Here is a 15,258-nt window from a genome sequence, read left to right on the forward strand (position 1 = left end):
TACTTGTGCCATGCTTCAATAGCCTCCATGGGAGGCTAGAAGCTGGCATAGCCTGATCGGCTCTGCTACATAGCAGCGATCATCAGATCGCTGCTATGTAGCAGAAATGCAGGCGTGCTGTGAGCGCCGACCACAGGGGGGCGCTCACAGCAGGCCAGCATCAGTAATCATAGAGGTCTCAAGGACCTCTATGGTTACCTTCCTGATGCATCGCCGACCCCCGATCATGTGACGGGGGTCGGCGATGACATCATTTCCGGCCGCCCGGCCGGAAGCGCCGGTTAAATGCCGCTGTCTGCGTTTGACAGCGGCATTTAACAGGTTAATAGCGGCGGGTGAATAGCGATTTCACCCGCCGCTATTGCGCGCACATGTCAGCTGTACAAAACAGCTGACATGTCGCGACTTTGATGTGGGCTCACCGCCGGAGCCCACATCAAAGGGGGAGACACGACATGCGCCGTACTATTACTGCGCATGTCGTGAAAGGGTTAAGGTCCCAAGCATCCAGGGGGGCCCTGTAAGGTGGTACCATGTGAGCGACTCCCTGTAGAAAAGTTTTCACTTGTAAATTGACAGCGATCCTGCGCTGAAAAAGAACCGACAAGGATGATATCTGTCTTCTGAGAGCCCTTGGTGCAAGCTCCGAATCAAGGCCGGCTTGGAGAAAAGCAAGAATGTTAGGGATGGAGATGTGTAGTGGGGGAAGCCCACGCTTTCTGCACCATGAAAGGAAAACCTTCCAGGTGTGATAATACGTGCTGAAACGGATTTCCGGGCGCTAATCATGGTAGCGGCAACCTTTTGGGAGAACCTGGCCTGCGTCAGAATCCAAGATTCAATGGCCAGGCCATTAAACACAGGGCCCCTAAGTTCTGGTGTTAGATCGGACCCTGAGACAGTAGATCTGGGTGTTCTGGAAGCCGCCAAGGAACCTCGGCGAGCAGCTGCACTGGGTCTGCGTACCATGACCGTCGAGGCCAATCTGGGGCCACCAGGATTGCTGGGACTCCCTCTGTCTTCATTTTCTTGACTACCTTCGGGAGCAGTGCCAGAGGGGGAAACAGATATGGGAGGAGAAACTGGTTGCAAGGTACAACTAACCCATCCACGGCGATCGCCTGTGGATCCCGATACCGGGCGACAAACCTGGGTACTTTGGCATTCATTCCGGAAGCCATCAGGTCCACGTCCGGGGTTCCCCAGCGATTACATATTTGCCAAATAACTTCGGGATGGAGAGACCACTCCCCGAATGCAAGGCCCTGACGACTGAGGAAATCCGCAGCCCAGTTTTCCTCGCCCGGGATGTGGACTGCCGAAATCACAGAGTGGTTCTTCTCGGCCCAGTAGGGGACCTGTTTTACCTCGTGCATGGCCGCCCTGCAGCGGGTACCCCCTTGATAATTTATGTAGGCCACCGCTGTGGCATTGTCTGATTGAATCTGGACAGGGCGGCCTGCTAGAAGATTATGAAAATGCTGCAGTGCCAGCCGAATCGCCCGAATCTCCAACAGATTGATCGGGAGGGTTGACTCCCGCGATGAGCAGCGTCCCTGGGCTGTGTGGTGGCAAAACACTGCTCCCCAACCGAGAAGACTGGCGTCTGTCGTGACTACCAGCCAATTGGCTGGGGGAAAGGACTTCCCCTGTCGTAGAGAAGGACTCATTGACCACCATGCAAGAGCCTGTCTGACCTGGAGAGACAGACGGCACCTAAGGTTGAAAGAGCACAGATTCTTGTCCTATGCTGCCAAAAGTACATGTTGGCGAGGACGGAAATGGAATTGCGCAAATGGCACTGCCTCTATTGCCGCCACCATCCTACCTAAGACCCTCATGCAGAACCGGATTGTATGGTAGATCGGCCGGCAAAGGACCCTCACCTCTTGCCGGAGGGTCAGGACCTTGTCCCGGGGTGGGATTGTCAACCCTTGTGAGATGTTGAAGATCATCCCTAGAAAAGAGATTTTCCGAGATGGTACAAGGGACGATTTCTTTAGATTCACCAGCCACCCTAGGTGAGAAAGAGTATCCAGAGTAATGCTGACATTTTCCTCGCAGGCCCTAAAAGGCGGCCCCTTGATAAGGAGGTCGTCTAGATATGGCAAAACGAGTATGCCCCGGGAATGCAGGATAGACACCACTGCTGCCATGACTTTTGTGAATACCCTGGGTGCGGTGGCCAGCCAGAAAGGTAAGGCTGTGAACTGAAAATGTAGGCTGCCTACGGCAAAACATAGAAATTTTTGATGCAAAGGAAATATGGGAATGTGAAGATAAGCATCTTGAATATCTATTGAAGCTAAGAATTCTCCCTTTTCCACTGCCGCAATGACCGACCGGAGAGATTCCATTCGAAAGTGACGAATGTTGACGAACCTGTTTAAACATTTCAGGTCCAGAATGAACCTTACAGTTCCGTCTTTTTTGGGAACTATGAACAGGTTGGAATAAAACCCTTGAAATCTCTCTTCCTTCGGGACTGAAGTGATGACCCCGCGTAGCCGAAGGGATTCTACAGTTTTGAACAGGGCTTGTACCCGGGATTCTAAACTGGGAAGATGGGAGGGAAAGAACCGGCATGGGGGATGACTGACAAACTCTATCTACCCTGAGGACACTAGTTCTCTTACCTACCTGTCGTGAACCACCGTGAGCCAGGACTGATGAAACAAGAGCAGACGGCCGCCTACTCTGTCGGTGGCGATCGGAGAATGCCTCCAGTCATTTGGCCGAAAACCTATGGGACCTAGATCCCCTTGACCTTGGCAGCTGAGACTGCATTCTTCCCAATGGGTTGGTCCTGTAGGAGACCTGATGATCTCTGTCCTGATTAGGTTGACCTGGGCCAGCGGGGTTGGACGCTGGAGTCTACCTGGAGTTCCGTAAGGATTTGAAACAAGCCTGAAACTGGCGACGAAAGGGTTGTTTAATCTTTTGCTGTAGGAGAAAATTGCTTTCCCCCCGTGGTATCAGAAATAAGCTGATCCAGTTTTTCTCCAAATAATCGACCACCCTGATATGGGAGAGTTGTAAGGGATTTGTTCGAGGTAGAATCCGCCCGCCATGTTCTCAACCAAAGAGCCTATCTAATGGCAATTGAGTTTGCGGCAGCTAATGCGGCACCGTTCACTGCATCCAAAGATGCATTGATCAGGTAGCTCCCAGCTGGAGCTATCTGATTTGACATCTCCGTCAATTCCGCTGGTAGGTCCCTCTCCTGTAGAGCCTTAGACAAAGATTCTGACCAAGATATCATGGCCTTAGCTACCCAAGTCGCCACAAAAGAGGGTGAGAGGGCTGAACCTAAAGTCTCAAAAACTGAATGGGCCAAACTTTCTATGAGCTGATCAGTTGGATCCCTAATAGAGGAGCCGTTGGGAAGGGATAACAGCGTGTTAGAGGCCAAACGAGAAACCGGTGGATATACCGACGGGGATTCTGCCCACTTCTTGCGCAGCTCAGGAGCGAAAGGGTATCTTGTATTTAGAGCCTTTTGTCCTGAGAAACGCCTGTCCGGACGCTCTGTGACGTTGGACTAAGTCCTCAAACTCAGGGTGAGTGGAAAACACCCTATGAGGCTGCTTGATCTTCTTGAACGATACCTTATGACCCGAGGTCAAGGTAGATTCGTCCTCTATACCCTGGGATTGGTTGACGGCCTCAATTAGGCTGTCTACTGACTCCTGATAATCAGGTGCATCAAAATTGAGGGCCCCTTCTGAATCATAGTCTTAACCATGTTCACTAATCTCCGCTGGTGAGGGTGAATGAGAGGCGGAACTCAAGGATGCAGATGCACTTGATGGACAGGGAGACGCACGGCACCTGCAGGCCGGAGGCTCCAGTGAGTTGGAAGACCTCTCCAAGGTAGAAGAACCGCTGTCCCTGGCCCCAGCCGGGGTTTGAAGGGACTCGATTGCCTTGGTTAGTGAAGCCATAGATTGCGACAAGGACATGACCCATTCTGGGGGAGAAACTACAGTTTCTGCCTGAGTCACAGGGGAGGGTTTCTGAGCGCGTTCAGAATCGCAAGCCTCACAGAGACAACTACTCTGGGCATGCGGAAAAGCGGACTGACAGGCTACACATGCTGTATATAAAACCGTGTGAGACTTGGTCCTTCTAGACATGGTGACCCTGTTGATGCTATAAACAGCGTTTTAGATAGGCTGCAGAAAACAGATATGGCAGCTGTCAGGTTGGGGGGGAGTAGCACTTACCCCAGTCCTGTGTCCCCGTCCGTCCTGGGGAACCTGTCACAGGGCGACGCAACCGCGCTGTCCCTTTAAAAAGGGGCGCTTCCTTGGTGGGTGGTCCTGTCGGAAATGGCAGTTTTCAGTCCGCGGCTTATGGGGAGCAGAAGCCGGGGCCTAAATTTTTCCCCACATTCACTCCAGGGATGCAGGAGGTGGGGCCTGAAGCCGATGACGCAGCTGGAAGGGGCGGAGCTTCCGCCAGTGGCCTAACATGGCAGAAGACGGGGCATAGATTTTTCTCCCGTCCCCAGCGTTCGCCCAGGGAGAGGGAGGTGGGACCCACCGGCTGATGACGTGACCGGAAGGGGCGGGACTTCCACCTGCATCCTGACTCAGCAGATGCCGGAAGCAAAAAATTACCTGGGACCTGCACGAGGATGAAGGGGGGCAGACCAGGTGCCGGGATCTAAGCAGAGTGGCGCTGGCAAAAGCAGGAAAAACCACAGCGCTCGCTGTTCCAGGGATGCATGCTGCTGCAGGAACCCTCCCAGCCCCCACCATGTGATGGAGTTTAAGGTCAGAGGGGGCTATTTGAAAGGACGGTGCAGGCACCCCAACTCCATCTTCCCTTCAGGGGATGAGGAAAGGGACCGTCCACCTCCATCCATCACCGCTGTCTGAGCATTGGTGATGCAGTGGAGGCCGCACGGACAGTCCATTTGCACCTGTACAGCCTAGGGTTTTGTTACTTTAGGGTGATCAGGGCCGAGTCCGGCAAGAGATCCCACGCTGCGGAAGAGGATACGTGGAGGCAACACTCCACGTGCTCGCCCATTGTTGGTTTGGGAAGATCGAACCCCTTCAAAAGGGTCCGTCACCCCATCTAATTTCCAATGCGAAGAGGAAAAATATGGAGAGTCGGGAAACCAGACTTGTGCCTCCTTCAGACACTAAGCATAAACTGGGTTTGCCTTCGGCCAGTGTCAGGGTGTATATGACGGAGAAGGAGCTAAACCTTTTTTTTATGTTTACTTAGTGTCAGCCTCCTGGCGGCAGTAGCATACACCCACAGTCCTGTGTCCTCCAATGAGGCGAAGGAGAAAAGACAATTCATTTTACAAGTATAATAAATACTTCTGACAACTATACAATGAAAAACATAATACATCTTGTTCAAATCACTTTGTCCTAAATGGACGCATTATGTTACAAAGTGTATTAACAGTACTGGGGATAAATGTAACATTTATGTTGTTACAGAAGACATTGCCTGTTGCCAGGAAATACATAGCCTGATGTGAATACCTTCAGAAAGGCCAACCTTGCCAGGACGTCTGCTAAGGGAACTTGGAATTACTGAGGCGGAGAAGCTAATTAGAAACACTGGAAATCATTTCAAATCCATAAGGGGAAGCCTTGGCTGGCAACTCGCTCACAACAAAATAAAGCTAAGCTGAGTTTTTGATATAATAATATATATGATAACACATTATACTTTTATATTTCTTTTGCTGTTAGCTGAGCTAAAGAATGCGGTTCACAATTAAACTATATTCTGTGGCGGCTTTTCTTTACTGTATAGCTGGCCCTACACCTAAGAGGCTGTTGACAGAACATATGTTTGGCCGATGGCTATCTCTCCCGGCACTCCCTTGGCTCAGCTGAGTGTGCATGTGTTGTCAGTAGGGAGTGTGCAGTAAAGAGCTGCCAAAAATATCTGGCAGTGGTTTATCTCCAGTGAGAACAAAAGGGTCTGGCATGTAGAAACCCAACAAGACTGACCCTTCTTTCTCCCAACATCTGCTGTATAGGGACATCAACACACGCCTTACAAGTTTTTACACATGAGAGGGTCAAGTAAATTCCTCCAAAATCAGCAGGTCCAACTATTCTAATGAGTATGGCCATTTTAAGAGATCGGAATAAGAATGAGCAGATGGTTTTAATTATGTAAATGGTTATCCTAAAAAATGCTACCTTCGACAATTTGCACCTTTCCAAAATCTCAGGTATGGACACACACAAAAAAATGAGAGTCTCCTTTTTTACCCCAAGTGAATCTCTCATGTGTGTCATATATGTCCTTATGCCCTAATATGTTGGTGTAAACAAATGTTATTCCAAATAAACAATATCATCAGAACAGATGACTGGGATAAGTTTCCTCTCTCATTGGTAGGATGTATCATCCTTAACAATTGCCCTCATTTGGTAGAAACATGCATTATTTATATGTTGCTACTAGCCATCTTTACATGTACAGAGGCTTGCATGATTGTTGTAGATGCATAACAAATAATAATTTTATCACAGGTCTTTTTGTGCATTTACACTGGTAAAATTAGGTGAAGAAATCCACTTTATGGTTCATCTTTAATCACCATATGAATTTTTCCGCTTGTCTCCAGTCTTTGAATGATAGGTCACTGCTGAGATCACAATCAGAGGGGGCAGGTTATTCATAGACCGTAGGCACGTGGACAGGTTGGGGAATCACAGACAGGGAGGAGAAGACCCAGTGCACAGTCCCGCCCCTGTGCACCAAAATCTGTTAAGCAGAAAATCTCAAATGGTGATTAACCCCTTAGTGACCAAGCCAAATTTTCAATTCTGACCAGGGTAACTTTATGTGGTAATAAGTCTGTAATGCTTTAACGTATCCCACTGATTCTCAGAATCTTTTTTTGTTATATATTGTACTTCATGACAGTGGTGAAAGTTCTTCGGTATGACATGCGTTTATGACAAAAATGGAAATTTGACAAACATTTTGAAAATTTAGCAATGTTCAAACTTTTAATTTTTGCGCCCTTAAATCAGAGAGATATGTCACACAAAATAGTAAAAAAATTACATTTCCTACATGTCTAGTTTACATCAGCACAATTTTGGAAACATTTTTTTTTTTTTGTTCGGAAGTTAGAAGGTTTAAAAGTTGACCAGTGATTTCTCATTTTTTCCAACAAAATTTACAAAACCATTTTTTTTTAGGGACCACCTCACATTTGAAATTACATCAAGGTGTCTGTATGACAGAAAATACCTAACAGTGACACCATTCTAAAAACTGCACTCCTCAAGGTGTTCAAAACAACATTCAAAAAGTTTATTAACCCTTCAGTTGCTTCATGAGAACTGAAGCATTGTACTAGAAAAAAAATAACATTTAGCTTTTTTTCACAAAAAAATTACATTAGACCCAAACTTTTTTATTTTCACAGTGGTAACAAGAGAAAATGGACCACAGACTTTGTTGTGCAATTTCTCCTGAGTATGCAGATACTCCATTTGTGGGGGTAAACCACTGTTTGGGCACATGGCAGAGCTTGGAAGATTAGGAGCACTGTTTGACTTTTTGAAACCAAAATTGTCTGGAATTGAGAGCGGACGCTATGTCGCGTTTGGAGATCCCCCGATGTGCCTAAAAAGTGGAAACCCCCCACAAGTCACCCCATTCTGTAACCCATACCCCCAAGGATTTTATCTAGGGTATAGTAAACATTTTGAACCCGCAAGTACGACACAGAATTTGATAACATTAGGTCGTCGCATTGTATTTGTTGTCATTATTGATGAGCGCAAGTACTCGCTATTACAGTTTACGTTGGGTGATCGGGTTTGCACTGTATATCACGGGTGCTCGAGTAGCAAAACTTCGGAACTCAAACTGAAAGTTTATTATACATAAAATAGAGGCAAAATCAAGACATATATAACGCCCCTTGTGGATATAGATATAATTCAGCGACATTTTGGCATATAGCTGCCTTTTTAAGCAATATCTGGAAAGTGTGGGTGGGGTCACCAGGGAACAGGATGCAGAGTCTGCTTGTGCCTCAGGCTCGAGCTCCGGCATGAGCAGACTCTGACTCGAGTTTTTTTTTTTAACTTTTGAAAAAAAAAACAACCCTAGCCCCAACCCTAACACAACCCTAACACAACCCTAACACAACCCTAACCCCACCCAAATTTCCTTTTTGTTTCCTAAACATGTGTTGCCAAAAATCAAAAGATAAACTAGGAGTAAGATTAAGACAAATATTCGTCTTACTTTCCCACGGTCAAAATTCTGGATAATGGTCATATGAAGATACTCTTTCCGTTGCCACTCTGTTTGCATTGGGTAGCTGAGAAATTCTCTGAGTGGACGATCAGACCATTCCAGTAACTCATCATACAGGAGAAGAGTATAGGCAGCCTCTGCATGGGATACAATGTGAGAAATAGGTATTCAATTATTCCAGGTACATATGCAAGAGGCACTAACAACAATCCAGCAGTTTGTAAATCTTTGAGCAGGCAGTAAAAATGGGAAAACTTGGTCAGTGTACATAATAAAAAAAATAGATGGGTCTGTGATTATCTGGACAAACTGATGCAGGCTATTGTAGCATTTTATAGTTCACAGTACATGTTGTAAATGTGATTGTAGGTGTATGAGTTCGAGAAAAACGGACGTCTCAATGAGTTTGATCGGAGTATGGTCCGAGTGTCATTAGTTTTTCTCATAAGTGGAGAAAAAAGAAAAAAATGTTTCTCCAACTTCTCAATTCTCACAGTCTGTGAAAATTGGACTTTTCTTCATGGACTCAGACTTGCATTGCCAATTTTGATCTGACCATAGGATCAAAACTGGACAGGTCTCTGTGATTTTCAGCAGACCACTCGGACAGGTGATTGGCCTCATAGCACTCATAGCTGTGACAGTCTCTGTGAAAACCATAGATGGCAATCTTAGGAGAACAAAGGACATCTAAAGGAGGCCTTGTAGAGTTAAATCTAGCTGAAAATAAAGAGCTAACTGAAATTCACCATTTCATGGATATACTGTAGATTTCCACTGGTCCTCTGCTTACTAAGCAATACAACTAACACTTAAAAAGCCACAATATTTGACAATTTGCATATTACTTTACTTTTATCTGGCAAATAAGGAAACCCTCAATGGCTAAACATATACAGGGCTGTATTACCTGTAAAATTTTGTGCTTTCATATGTAGGTCATAAAGTTTGTGAATATACCGTATATACATTTCTTCTTTATTCAGTTCTGTTTTATAAAAATTCTGTGAAGAGATAATACGAAGTCATTACATTATTTACCACAAATATTTGGCAGCATTCGGTATTTTATTTTTGGAACAAAAGGGTTAAAATATTTTCTTATTAAAGGGGTTATACATTTTTTTTTAAATATTGTAATAAAGTTGGGGATGTAATACAATGACATACTCAACCTGGGCTTTGTTATACTTGGCAAAAATTGAAAAATATAGCTGTTTTGTTTATTGTGTGACGATCCAAAAATGTGGTATTTCGATCAGATTATATGGAAGAACTGAGAATGTAGAAGCGCAGTGAGTGGTGGCATGACCGGCTGGTGAGAGGTGCTAATACCGCAACTCACTGAGCTGCTCTTCTACATTCTGATCAGCTCCTGTAATCCAATATTTGAGAAAGGTTGTAAAAATCTGACCAAATCATCCCATTTTTGTACTGTCACGCAATAAAAAAAATTATCTATTAAAATTTTACGAAGAGTCCCAAGCATTTTTTACTTTGGTATAAGGCGTAGAACACTACTTGCAGTACCTCACACTGGGACTAGAGAGCCGCATTCCTTTTTCTGTTTTCCTGTTAGCCATCCTGCTTCAATGATGTACTCTCTAATAGTGAGTGAAAAAAAATCTCTTCCTTGAAGTCTGTTACCAAGGAGATGCGTAGCTCTATACCAGAGTTGCAGAGACAAAACTTTGAGGACAATTTAATAAAGACTAAGTTACTTTATTTTTTATTTAAAGAGGACCTGTCAATAGGACAAACGTGAACAGTTATTGCTTCCTTTTCCCCCTGCGTGTAGCCTATTTTACTGTATGTAGCACTATGGTGGGCCATTATATTGTATGGAGTAATATATGGGGCCTTTTATACTGTATGGAGCAATATATGGGTCCATTATACTGTATGGAGGACTATGTGGGTCCATTATACTGTATGGAGAAATATATGTGGCCCTTTATACTATATGGAACAATATATTGGGCCATAATACTGTCTGGAGCATTATATGGGGCCCATTATACTGTATGGAGTAATATGTGAAGCCATTATACTGTATGGAGCAATATATGGGGCCCATTATACTGTATGGAGCACTAAATGGTGCCCATTATACTGTATGGAACAATATATTGGGCCCATTATACTGTATGGAGCATTAATCCCCAATCCCCACAGTTTTAAGCGTGCCCTAAAAACTCATTTGTTCAGACTGGCCTACCGCCTCAATGCATTAACCTAACGATCCCTGTGTGGCCTATATTAAAAAAAAAAAAAAAAAAAAAAAAATTAACTGGTTCATGCAGCTTTACATGAACACCCAAGCCTTACACTATGGCTGGTCCGAATAACTATAGCAATTGTTACCATCCACCTCTCGTGTCTCCCCTTTTCCTCATAGTTTGTAAGCTTACGAGCAGGGCCCTCACTCCTCTTGGTATCTGTTTTGAACTGTATTTCTGTTATGCTGTAATGTCTATTGTATGTACAAGTCCCCTCTATAATTTGTAAAGCGCTGCGGAATATGTTGGCGCTATATAAATAAAAATTATTATTATTATTATTATTATTATTATTATTATTATTATGTGGGGCCATTATACTGTATGGAGCATTATATGGGGCCCATTATACTGTATGGAGTAATATGTGAAGCCATTATACTGTATGGAGCACTAAGTGGTGCATATTATACTGTATGAAGCTCTACATGGTGCCCATTATACTGTATGGAACAATATATTGGACCCATTATACTGTATGGAGCACTATGTGGGGCCATTATGCTGTATGGAGCATTATGTGGGTCCATTATACTGTATGTGGAAATATATGGGGCCTATTACACTGTATGGAGTAATATATGGGGCCCATTTTGCGGTATGGAGCACTATATGGGGCCCATTATGCTGTATGTAGCACTATGGCAATTATAATTTATGGAGCAATATAAGAGGTCCATTATACTGTATTGTGCAATATATGGGGCCCTTTAAACTGTATGGAGCACTATGTAGGGCCATTATATGGTATGGCGTAATATATGGGATCCATTATACTGTATGGAGAAATATATGGGACCCATTATACTGTATGAAGCAATATATGGGACCCATTATGCTGTATGGAGCACTACGTGGGGACCAAAAAATAATGTAATGTAATAATGTTAGAAGAACTATGTGGTGGCCATAAAACTGTATGAAGGACTATGTGGTGCCCATAAAACTGCATGAAGGACTGTGTGGTGCCCTTAATATACTGTACGGTCTTAAATGAAAAGTCTCCAGTCAGCCTGTGTGGATTTGCTGGTTTCTGAACTATTATAGAATCCTTATATATTATTTCTAAACACTCTTTTTTTGGTGATTACTTTCTATCTCCGTTCATGCTGCCCCCCCCCCCACACAAATGATACACCATTTGAAAGGTAAACATGCCCCCTTCAGCAAGAAAATAGCCAAACAAACCACGCATCCACGATGTGATCACAGAATACAGTTTAAACATTAATTTTTATAAATCTGCAAAATATTTAGAATTGAGAGTCCTCAGTGGTTGATACCTTTTAATGGCTATCTGAAAAGATGGTAACAAATTGCAAGCTTTTGAGACTGCTCAGGTCTCTTCATCAGGCACAGACAGTCTTGAAAGCTTGCAACTTGTTACCATCTTTTCAGTTAGCCATTAAAAGGTATCAACCACTGAGGACTCTCAATTCTAAATATTTTGCAGATTTATAAAAATTAATGTTTAGAATTGAGAGTCCTCAGTGGTTGATACCTTTTAATGGCTAACTGAAAAGATGGTAACAAATTGCAAGCTTTCGAGACTGTCTGTGCCTGATGAAGAGACCTGAGAAGTCTCGAAAGCTTGCAATTTGTTACCATCTTTTCAGTTAGCCATTAAAAGGTATCAACCACTGAGGACTCTCAATTCTAAATATTTTTCTATCTACTGGCTAACAAGGTACCAAGATATTTATCTTTCCTGTATAAATCTGCAGTAAGGAAAAATGGCCTGCAGGTGTTGCCACACTACCCCAAAGCACACTACCACAAAGATGCTTACAGACATTACAAACAAATCCTAACATTTGCCTTGGGGGCTTTCCAGCTTGCTGAACTCCTTGCCCAGCCGATTTCAGGCACATTGGAGGATTGCACACTACACTGCAGGTGAGTCACATATGCAAACACATTTGTAAACATGCACTGCTTTTTCGGTGATTACTTCGGCCCACACACACATATAAAACACCATTTGAAAGGTAAACTTGCCCCCTTCAGCAAGAAAAGACACAAAGAAACCACACATTCAAGATGTGATCAATAAATACAGTTTAAACATTCATTTTCAGAAACCTGCAGAAAAAAAACAATAACCTGCAGGTGGCACCACAACCTCAAGACATTTTTTTAGACTCTACTTATCAAACCAATTTATTGTATTACCAATCTACATACATAAATACCTCTCTGTGTTCATCATCTCATTAAATACATAAACATTTGACCAGCTTGATTTTCCTGAAATTGCCTGCGCCCCCGACAAGCAATATGCAAACATTTCGCACGGGCCAACTAGTTTACAATGAATTGTGAATCGTGGAATGTTAAAGGGGACCACAGAGACTCTCTCATCTGGGGCCCACGAAAACCTGGAGTCGGTCCTGTTCTTTTTATTTAGTGCTCATTTTTATGGCCTTTACTAAGGAGGCATTGCTCACAAATTAATAATGGAGAGCAGCCTAAAGGGAAACTTGAAAGCCTACCCTCTCCTAGTGTTTCATCACCCATCCCCTGCAGACTGAGCCCTCGCGGGCAGGGTCCTCCCTCCTTATGTACCCGTGTGCCTTATTTGCTCATGTTTAATGTACTTGTCTATATTTGCCCCGTATTCACATGTAAAGCGCCATGGAATAAATGGCGCTATAAAAATGTATAATAATAAATAATAATAATAATAAAAGCCACACTCCTTTGGTAATGACCAATAAAACTGCAGTAAAGAAAAAGACCCATATATCTGGAACCATAACAGCGAGAATATAATAAAAGCAAACACTGGTCACTCAGGACAGGTCCTCTTTAAAACACATTGAAGACCCTTTTGACTAATTAATATTTAAGAGTTTATAACAATAGGCCATTTACTCCTTCCTACCATTGATCCCTTTCTATTCATCATCAATGTCAGTCTGTTTATTGACTTTTCTTTTTTGCTATGGATCTTAATTAACCCTGCTGTTCTGTTCGGTCTGGGGAGACCTATTTTGAACTTTGGTATTTTTTGGGGTGTTCAAGATGCGGTTCTGAAACTTGTGGTTGATTGACTTAAATGAGGATGGGTCGGTCGGCCACGGGTTTCAGAGCCGCATCTTGAATATTTTAAAGAATATTGAAGTTCAAAGTCGGTCATTTTTGACCAACAGAACAGCAGGGTTAATCTATTGCTAAAATATAATTATTTTATAAGAAGTGTTTAGCGTTTTGCCAGCGACACTATAAGGTTACAAATTCTGTGATGTGCGTTTTTGTTTTGTTTTTTGCTGAAAATGAATAATACAATGGCAGACTTCTGTGAAACTGCCATTGTATGGACGGTCCGTGGTCTTCTGACCCGAACTTGACAGCCTCATATATGCCTATGGAACTGTTGAATTTTGGTCAGGAAACCTACTACAGAGAGTACGCGCATTCTGGTCCGTGCTCAGACCAAGTTTCATGGACGTATGCATGACTCCAAAGATGGATAATTTTTTTCTTTTTTACAAACAATTATCGTACATTAAAACTGCAATGTGGAGACAGAAGGACTGTTCATCACCACTGGGTTACTATCCATTACTATGATCAGGTTAACTTGCGTTAATTAAGCCAGTGTTTATGTTAAAGAGCTTGAAAGGGATTGGATACTGTTGTAGGAGAGTTTAGAGAGTATTCGGTTCTATTGGAACACCTGCAACTTAGCCGAGAAAATAATTTTTAGGAAACATTTGCCAAACCTGGTGAATTCAAATTTTAAAAGAATCAATCATCTCTTATCAGCTGTTACCATAATTCAACAGCACAGCAAAATGACTTATACTACCCTTATTTTTCTGCTGGAACTTAGAAATACATCAAGAAATAATAGAATTATGTTCATTATTCCATACCAGACCAATTAAACTTAAAAATATTTTCTTTCAGCTAGAAGTGATGTCGTGACCCTCACCAATACTTAAAATGAGGGAAAACAAAAGATGTTGCAAGAAAACTACAGACATCCTGTCAGATTTAAAGGGGTGGTTTAATCTAAATCTCTATCTATTTAGTGCCGTAATCTAAATTAATTTTTAATTTGCTTGCAATAAAAGTTACCTAATAGTGATAAGTGAACGAGCTTGCATAAGTGTTATTCGAGCATGCTCGGATGTTAACCAAGTGTCTTCGACGTGATCGAATAATATGTTTGAGTCCCCAAAGAAGCGTGTCTCACGACTTTAAGACAGCTATAACTCATGCAGGGATTGTCTAACAAACAGGCAATCCATGCGATTGCATTTTTTTTCGCTACTTGCTGTGTGATGATGCTTCGTTGGCATATCCCAGTGCATCATAGTATACTCAAATGGAGAGCCATGGTGGGCCAGAGGCTGCGGTCATTGCCGCAGCCCCAGCACCCTTCCTTAAACGAAGTGTCAACAGTGATGCTTATTTGAGATCCTGCTCTGTCCCAGCACGTCGTACACTGTGCGATGTGCACAATCACAGCGCGCCCTCTGAGTTGCCAGCTCAAATAAGTAGTAATAAACCAGCAACAGGGTAGTGTGCATTATCAGTGTGTGTTGTCACGATGCCCAGCGTTCAGAGACCAGTGCTGCCCCCGAATGTGACGTGACTAGTCTTTGAACGCTGGGTATCCTGACAATGCACACTGACAGTGCACACAGCTCAGTCGTAAGCTCATTACTACTGATCTGAGATGATGCTTCGTTTGAGTATCTCAGGA

The 15,258-nt window shown here is 43.4% G+C and overlaps 1 protein-coding gene across 7 annotated transcripts in view; it reads right to left on the bottom strand.

Moving 5' to 3' along the window:
- The window catches only part of DOCK4 (dedicator of cytokinesis 4), a 488,246-nt gene that overhangs the window by 86,461 nt on the left and 386,527 nt on the right, over positions 1-15,258 (bottom strand). For all 7 annotated transcript variants that reach the window (XM_069764796.1, XM_069764797.1, XM_069764795.1 and 4 more), the window contains 2 exons: positions 9,176-9,269; positions 8,254-8,402 (listed from right to left, as the gene is read on the bottom strand). In XM_069764796.1, the coding sequence (XP_069620897.1) occupies positions 8,254-8,402; positions 9,176-9,269 (243 nt within the window). The remainder of the gene's footprint in view (positions 1-8,253; positions 8,403-9,175; positions 9,270-15,258) is intronic.

Source organism: Ranitomeya imitator, chromosome 4, assembly GCF_032444005.1.
Source record: "Ranitomeya imitator isolate aRanImi1 chromosome 4, aRanImi1.pri, whole genome shotgun sequence".
Taxonomy (NCBI): Eukaryota; Metazoa; Chordata; class Amphibia; order Anura; family Dendrobatidae; genus Ranitomeya; species Ranitomeya imitator.